The 9,370-nt window shown below is 34.6% G+C and overlaps 1 protein-coding gene across 1 annotated transcript; it reads right to left on the reverse strand.

Moving 5' to 3' along the window:
- Positions 1-4,684: 4,684 nt before the first annotated feature.
- LOC111704897 (extensin) lies at positions 4,685-8,100 on the reverse strand. The gene is made up of 2 exons (XM_023477286.1): positions 8,033-8,100; positions 4,685-5,713 (listed from the first exon to the last, which is right to left on the reverse strand). Exons 1-2 carry the CDS (start codon positions 8,036-8,038, stop codon positions 4,793-4,795), a joined length of 927 nt encoding a protein of 308 aa, XP_023333054.1. The 5' UTR covers positions 8,039-8,100; the 3' UTR covers positions 4,685-4,792.
- Positions 8,101-9,370: the final 1,270 nt, after the last annotated feature.

Consider the following 9,370-nt stretch of genomic DNA (forward strand, 5'->3'; position numbering starts at 1 on the left):
TGTACAAATATAAAAGATTTTACGAAATTTACGATTATCAGCATGCTGAAGACTCGAGCCTTAAAAAGAGAAAAACCCAAGATGGTTGATTCTTACTAAACTCAAGGCCATCCAAAACCCGGGTCTTGACTTGAGCTTTACTTGGGTCTAAGCAGACGCAAAGACCGGGTTTTACTCGGGTTTAAACTTTTAAAATCTCATCTCTGGTTGTACTTAGTAAAATGAGAGACTGTATACCAACAAGTATAACAGTTGTTCCTCCTTCTTGCAGACATGTTACAGAACATCATATCAACGTTTAGAAGAATAACAAAATAGTCTTTTTTACCGTTTGCATCAAGGTTGTATATAAGGTCAGATACTACGATCCAATGTAGGTAAAGACGACTTTTATAGCGATGGATACTCTAATACCCAATATGACGTCACTGATACTAAACATCATCACAATTCACAGTTTGCAAATATTGATTGTGCGAACAAGTTTGAAGCTAAAAATGCAATTCTAATTCAAGTTTTCAGTTTTTGAGTTCGTTTATATTTAGTGACCCGCAAAATTTATTATTCTTTAAAACAAGCAGTGACGTCATATGAGGTATAGAGTGTCCATTGCAATAAAAGTCATCTTTTCCTTCATCGGAGCGCATCCATCTAGTATCTATCCTTATTATACAACCTTGGTTTACAAAAAAATATACTCTAACAGACGTAACTTAATTTTGACAATTGAATTTAGGTGTTACAACGCTGATTCTTAACAAAGACGATTTCATATTCGTTTTTTAATTCCCATGTTTATTGGACACCCTGTCTACAAATCTGCACTGTCATTGAACCCAACCCAGCCACTGCAGAATCCTCGCAATTGTTTACAACACTTTATATCTGCAGAATTACAATCCACAATCTGTACATTCTACAATCTTCAATATATAACATATTATATACAATTTACATTGTACAATCTTCAATCTAAAATCTACAGTAAACAGCTAAAATCTACAATAAATATCTTCATTTTTTTCGTACTTTACCAGATATCTGATTTTTTTTGTACTTTACCAGACATATCCATTTTTGGTACTTTAAAAGATATCTGAATTTTATTTTGTACTTTACCAGATGTCTGCATTTTTTTTTGGTACTTTACCAGATACTGAAGTTGTATCATGACTGTACTAAATATCTGCAGTGGGTTTCTTTTACTTAACCAGATATTTGCAGATATTCTTTCTTTACTAAATCTTTGAAATTTTATTTTTTACCATGGTTTCCATAATATAGGGCTATTGGAAGAAAAGACGGGGGTTTCTTGACGTTTTTAGTCTTGGCATCTGAAGTTTTGATATTTTTAAGCCTCGACGTTTTTTTGTCTATACGTTTTCAGGCTTGTCGTATTATTTGGGGAGTCTATAGAGCCCACACTTTCTAAATGATTACACAATATCGTATAATTTTTCTAGTTTTTTAATATGAGAATCCATGTAATGTCATAAGAGAATCCATGCAAATGTAATCGGAGAATCCATGCAAATGTAATAGGAGAATCCATGCAAATGTAATAAGAGAATCCNAAATACTATTTGAAAAAACGTGATATATTTATAAACACATTTTTTCTTTTCTAAACTTTTGATTTTGAGAGAAAAAAGGTTCGCGGATTTTTTGAGCCATTGAAATACCAAAAAAATTAAAAAAAAATATTGAAAAAAACACCATACAGGAGAGTTGCACAAAAAAGGTACAATTTTGAACCAGGCGCCGCAAATCACACTTTTTTTTTGACTCACAAATATTACAAAAGTCTTACGGATCAAAAATTAAACCCTTTGTGTCAGCAAAATGTATCTCTAAACTTTAATCTTAAGACAAAAATGTTATCAAAACAAACATAATTGGAATTAAATGTTAAATAATCCATCATTATGTGAAACACCGGTAAAAAAAAACATTCTTATATTATTTTTGCGAAGACAAACCTCAAACGAAAAAAATTATCATTAAATTTATTTTATAAAACAAACATTTATTTACACAGTAAAGCAGTAAGCAGGCCTTTAGTCGTACCGGCACGACATGCTACATTTTCACCAAAGGTTTTTCACCATTTTTGACTGCCAAGTAATTGCCACTTGTTGCTTAAAATACCCATTCATTTTTTAAGTTTTACAAATTTTAATGAAATACTCTAAAATATCGCATATTCTAGTCTTTCATAAATCTTTGTACTCTCTCTAAACCTTTAGATAAATATAGACATAAAACATTCATGTTGGATAAATCCAATATACATTTCTATCATTAATACATATTTGAATCTTAAAAATGTTCTGATTTGACAAACCATGTTTATAATCTTTTAAAAAATTATATTTTATTTTGATCCATCTTGTAGAACTAAATAAATCTTGATATTTGAAAGTTCACGAGGCATAAATCTAAAGGAACTGATTACTCGCCCCAAACTCTAATTCTTCAAGTTTATTATATCTTTAAACCCCAATGTCGTAAACCATTAATATTTTAAAATTTGATTATTTGATCCAGTATACATCAGGCTGCAAATATATTATGATACAGCGACTAGCGAGAACAAAAAAAAACTGGAATAGGAAGACGACTTTTGGACTCAAGTTATGACTGTAGATAAATAGTTTAAGGAACATAAGAATCAGCAATTGTAAACAGATTCATGTAAACAGATTCATTTGAATGAATAAGTGATATCAGTCACAAGTAAAACTATTTGCTTTGTAAAAACATCAAATGCCAAATACACTTAAAGAGAGTGTTAGCGAAAAATGAAAGGGGGTATAGGCTTAATGCGATAAAAAAACACTTTTGACCGCTATTAATTTTACTTCTATCTGTTGCGTCTATAAGGAGAAAATTGTTAAAGTCGTCTTACAACGAATAACTTAGCGCCCATACAAATTCAGAAAATTGCAACATACAACTTAGACCGTAAAAAATCAATTTAATTTCAAACATATCATTCAGTGTTAGGTTAGATCCCCAGCGCAACTTCCCCAGTCACAACTTTCCCGAGACATCTTCCCCAACAGCAATTTCCCCAACAACCAATTTCCCCAACACTAACTCCCCCAGACACTAACTTCCCCAGTCACTAATTTCCCCAACAGCAACTTCCCCAACACTAACTTCCCCAGTCACTAATTTCCCCAAAAGCAACTTCCCCAACAACAATTTCCCCATGCAGTAAAACAGCAACTTCCCCAACACCAATTTCCCCATGCAGTAAAATATCAAATATTTCCGTTTTTAACATTACTCCAATGAACAAATGCGCAATTTTAAAATAAAAAAATTCGCAAATTTTTGAATGTGAAAAAATCAGTTGGATTAGAGTCGACAATTTTGGCAGTTTATACACTGTCCTCGAAGAAGAGAAATGTTCTGGTGGATCCCAATAAGTATGAACACAACCTACAATCAATGTCAAGGGACAAATCTAAATCATTCTGGAACTGTGTGGAGAAAAGGAAACATTCAAAATGTGCAGCAACAGCCGTTGTCACGTTGTGAAGTGAAGTTGCTGTTGGGGAAATTAAGAATTTTACTGCATGGGGAAATTGTTGTTGGGGAAATTGCTGTTTTGTTTTAATGCATGGGGAAATTGTTGTTGGTGAAGTTGCTGTTGGGGAAATTAAGAATTTTACTGCATGGGGAAATTGTTGTTGGGGAAATTAGTGACTGGGGAAGTTAGTGTTGGGAAAAATAGCGGTTGGGGAAGTTGCTGTTGGGGAAGTTGTGACTGGGGAAATTGTGTTGGGGAAGTTGCGCTGGGGAAATGACCTAACACCATTAAAAATTTGCACCTTTTTTTACGGCATTTTTAGACTTTCCCTTGTGTAGAAGCCCGCAAATAATTCTGTGTTTAGAGAACTTCAATCTTTTTTGTTAATAATGGTGAACACCATAGAATTTTTCCGAGTGTTTTCATGGGGAAAATATTTTGCTATTTATTTTATTTCGACGAAGGTTAGTAATTGCGGAGGCAGAAGTGATTTAAGTTTTACCTAAATATAAGTTTGACATCATTCTCATGGGTTCAAGACTCCAGCAAGATGTTATAATCATTGCAATACTTTAGTGGATACGTTGTTTCGACGACTAGGAGCGCCGACCCCTATTTCATTGAATGATGGGTTGTCCTTTAATAATAATAATAATAGTCTATCAATATTCCATATATTATGCGCTGACGTGGCCAGATTTTTTAAAATAGTTTTATCTTTAAGAATTGGAAACTTTAAAACACATAATAATAATCGAATGACTAGGATTCCGAGGTGACTCGGAAGAGAAAATGGGGAGAATGTGGCTCGGACGAGAAATTGTTGTGGCTGGCCTTAATCCCTCCCCCACGTACACACAAAAGAAAAATTATTAATCATTCCTTGTTTACTACTTCATAACTAAAAAACGGTTTTATTTATTCATTGATTCATAGGCTTCAGGAAATCCAAGAAAATTATTACTTTAAAACTTCCTTGATCGGGTTGGAACAAATTATCTGTCTAAATGTTGAAAATAAATAATTTAATTCAAGTTTAAACTTGTAAATTAACGATATTTATGAAGTTAACCAACCAGTGATTAATCTGAGAATGTTTGCATGAAAAAATCCTCAAACCCCCTGGAGCAGTTAAACAAGTCATGATGTGGTTAAATTGGTTTATTGACAACAAATCTTCAGTCTTTAAATAATCTAATCTTAAATATTTAAATATTACAATATTATAGCACGGGGTTCAGCTCAGCATGGGGTTTAGCCATAAACTGGAGTAGGACCATATGGAGCGGGAGTAGGGTGGTAGGGAGCAGGTTTGGGATGATAGGGAGCGGGTTTGGGATGGTAGGGAGCAGGGGCGGGATGGTAGGGAGCGGGAGCGGGGTGATAAGGTTTTTCTTCAGGATAGACAGGTGTTCCCTCATAAGTAACCTCTGCAATATATCCGTTATAATGATCAGCAGTGTAGGTAACGTGTTGAGTTCTACCGTCAGGAAGGTTTACAGAGTAGGATCCTTGAACAGCTTTACCATCACTAGTCTCATGAGCGTTGAAGGCAGCTTTAGAGTAGTCATCAGCAACAGCATACTCATAGGTATAGGGCTCTGGAGGTCCTTCATACTCAGGTTCCTTATAGGCAGGAGCAGGGTGGTAGGGAGCAGGCTTGTATGCGGGAGCAGGGTGATAGGGTTCAGGTTTGGGGTGATAGGGAGCGGGATGATATGGTTCGGGTTCAGGATGATAAGGGGCAGGGGTGTAGACAGGGGCGGGGTGATAGGGTTTAGGGGTGTAGGTAGGGGCAGGGTGGTAGGGTTTGGGATGGTAGACTGGGGTGGGGTGATAAGGCTCAGGGGCATAGGCAGGGGCAGGGTGATATGGCTCAGGGGCATAGGCAGGGGCAGGGTGATATGGCTCAGGGGCGTAGGCCGGAGCTGGATGGTAGGAACCATGATGAGGAAGAGCAGCCGGAGCGTGAACAGCAGCAATTGGCTTCTCATATCCTCCATATCCATGCACAGACTGAGGAGCAGCATGAGGTTGACTAGCTACAGAGGCTACATAACCTCCATGTGGTTTATGTACAGATACACTAACAGCAGGAGCATTGCCATGCTTGATCACCTGATGGTGGGATTGATCACCCAGGCAGGCTCCAGCCAGTACAACTAATAGATAAACCTAAACAAATAATAATTCAATTTAAAGGGACTGTTCAGGAAAATTCAAGTCACCCTGTAACATGTATGATTCACAAAGGTACCCTTTACACCCACATCTGATTATCAACGGTGGAGAATTCCTTGTTTTTTGTCTAAAAATTGTATTTCCTGAATTTCCCGAATATTCTGTCCACCGTGGTTTTCAGAAGTTAGAATGAAAAGATTTATCGTTTTGAGACTCCCGCAAATAGGCGATAATATCTTTTAAAAATGAAACAACTTGCAAGTGAAGTTTTTAACAATTACTAGTGTTTGACATGAAGAAATAAGGATAGCTCCTTCATCAGTCAAAGCTGTAAAGGGTACCGTTGTAAATCTGACTTTCCCCTCTACAATTATGAAGGGTTACTTGAAATTAAGTTTCAATCAAATTATTTGATTGGTGCCATAATTCTTGTTATTTTATAAACCTGGGGATTCAAACATAAAACTTTGTAAAATCAATATTTTGTTTGACTTTATTTATCTTTTCATTAAAAAAACAAAGTTTTGAAATATACAAGATACTCTAAAAATAATGGTTGTAACCCAAGAAATGAAATTAGAGAACTGTAAAACCTGTATATTTTGTTTAAATTATCACGGCGTAACAAATGAATAAAAACTAAATATAAAATTATTGATTGATATATTCATGTGTTCACTGTTAATGGTTCCTGGTGAAATGATATCAACCGACACAAATCAAAAGAGAATTATTTTTTAATTTCCCAATTTTCCAGATGAAAGGATTTGTTGTATCCGGGGCTAATATCCCCCCACCCCACCCCTAAATAATACTGCTCCATTCCAAACTATTTCCCCCATTTTCCATTTTAAACCCCAAATCTGCTTTGAACATTACCAAGCAATCTAAAAATTATTTAAAAATATCCCATAACCGAAAGAAATCAGACCAAATAATCTCGAAATATGACCAAACGATCTCGAAATCTGACCAAACTATCTCGAAATCTGACCAAACGATCTCGAAATCTGACCAAACGATCTCGAAATCTGACCAAACGATCTCGAAATCTGACCAAACGATCTCGAAATCTGACCAAACCATCTCGAAATCTGACCAAACGATCTAGAAATCTGTCCAAACCATCTCGAAATCTGACCAAACTATCTCGAAATCTGACCTAATGATCTCGAAATCTGCCGTAAACGGAAAAAAAGCGTAAATTCAATTGACCCTCCATGCAAAGATGTCAATGCCTGATTCACAACGGTACCCTTAGAAGCTTTGCCTTAACAAGTATGAACTAGATTTCAATGTTTATAGTTTTTATTTAACTGATTATTTTCAATTATGGATTCACGACAAAAGTTACTTGAGCATTTCTACTGCAGAAAAAATTAGAATTTTCGCTTTTAATCTAGAAAAACGACAATATCTTTCACGTTCTTGATCAGATAAGGGTTTAAGGGGAAACGTTGTGAATCGGACATTCTCATCTTTACAGTTAGGGTCACGTGAAATTACGCTCACAGTTCCTTAAAAACTTGGAAAAATAGGGAGCTAAATGTTTTTGAAAGATCCATGTTTCAAATTCTTCATTTTTTTCAGCTGTCAAAAAAATTATGAAAATTAATAAAATTGTGAAATATAAATATAAATTCAATATTAGTTAATTGTTCAAAGCATTAAACAATGAAAATTTTAAGATGGTAAGGGGAGTTTTCAAAATGATGTTTCAACACGTACGTCTTAATACCGATATGTTTTTATCCCGTGGAATGATTGTGAGGTTGACAATTTTTTTATATCGTAGGATTTCTCTAAAAAATATTTCTTTAGGGTTTTCGTAGGTTTGTTTGGTCTTTACAGTTAGGGTCACGTGAAATTACGCTCACAGTTCCTTAAAAACTTGGAAAAATAGGGAGCTAAATGTTTTTGAAAGATCCATGTTTCAAATTCTTCATTTTTTCAGCTGTCAAAAAAATTACGAAAATTAATAAAATTGTGAAATATAAATATAAATTCAATATTAGTTAATCGTTTAAAGCATTAAACAATGAAAATTTTAAGATGGTAAGGGGAGTTTTCAAAATGATGTTTCAACACGTACGTCTTAATACAGATATGTTTTTATCCCGTGGAATGATTGTGAGGTTCACAATTTTTTTTAATATTATTTAACTCGTAGGATTTCTCTAAAAAATATTTCTTTAGGGTTTTCGTAGGTTTGTTTGGTTGCCTTGGTTTCAAAACAGATACAAATACATAAAGGTATTGTATGTTACCCTGTTTAACTATAGACCCTGATATATCACAAGATCACGACTCTACCTTCATCTCTACTCCGTCTCGAATCCAATGGAACTCCGTACCCTCCTCTCCGATCCTAGTCCTTATATACAAAAATATTGGTGTTGCAGCCACTTCTGTTGGCGCCGGCGCTTATTTTGAACTTTAGGCGCCCCCGGCGTCAGAGAGTATTATTTGTGTTGAACCATACAGTTTAGTTTTTACTTTGGGTGTAGAAAACATACAAGGATATAAGGATACAAGGATACAAGGATACAAGGATATAAGGATACAAGGATACAAAGATACAAGGATAACAAGGATACAAGGATGCAAGGATACAAGGATGCAAGGATTCAAGGATTCAAGGATTCAAGGATACAAGGATACAATTGGATACAAGGATACAAGGATGCAAGGATACAAGGATACAAAGATGTAAGGATACAAGGATACAAGGATTCAAGGATACAAGGATACAAAGATACAAGGATACAAGGATACAAGGATACAAGGATTCAAGGATTGTTTTTTAGGGTTCCAAGGATGGTTAATAGGGATAAAAGGATTCAAGAAAAGTTAAGGAGAATACATGAATAGATGAGAAGAATAAATGTGAATAGATGAGAAAAATGCATATAGAGATGAGAAGAATAAATGAACAGGTGGGAAGAATAAATGAATAGATGAGAAGAATACATGTTAATAGATGAGAAGAATACATGTGAATAGATGAGAATGATACATGAATAGATGAGAAGAATAGATGAGAAGAATATATGTGAATAGATTAGCAGAATACATGTTAATAGATGAGAAGGATGCATGTGAATAGATGAGAAGAATAAAAGAATAGATGAGAAGAATACATGTGAATAGATGAAAGGATAGATGAAAAGATGAGAAGAATAAAAGAGTAGATGAGAAGAATACATGTGAATAGATAAGAAGAATGCATGTGAATAGATAAGAAGGATAGATGAGAAGAATAAAAGAGTAGATGAGACGAATACGTGTGAATAGATGAGAAGAATAGAAGAATAGATGAAAAGAATACATGTGAATAGACGAGAAGGATACATGTGAATACATTAAAAGGATAATTGAATAGATGAGAAGAATACATGAATAGATGAGGAGAATACAAGTAAATACATTTAAAGGATAATGGAATAGATGAGAAGAATACATGAATAGATGAGAAGAATACATGAATAGATGAGGAGAATACATGTGAATACATTAAAAGGATAATTGAATAGATGAGAAGAAAACATGAATAGATGAGAAGGATACATGAATAGATGAGAAGAATACAAGAATAGATGAGAAGAATACATGTGAATAGATGAGAAGAATACATGAATAGATGAGAAGGAT

The sequence above is a fragment of the Eurytemora carolleeae genome, unplaced genomic scaffold, assembly GCF_000591075.1.
Source record: "Eurytemora carolleeae unplaced genomic scaffold, Eaff_2.0 scaffold608, whole genome shotgun sequence".
In the NCBI taxonomy this organism is placed as follows: Eukaryota; Metazoa; Arthropoda; class Copepoda; order Calanoida; family Temoridae; genus Eurytemora; species Eurytemora carolleeae.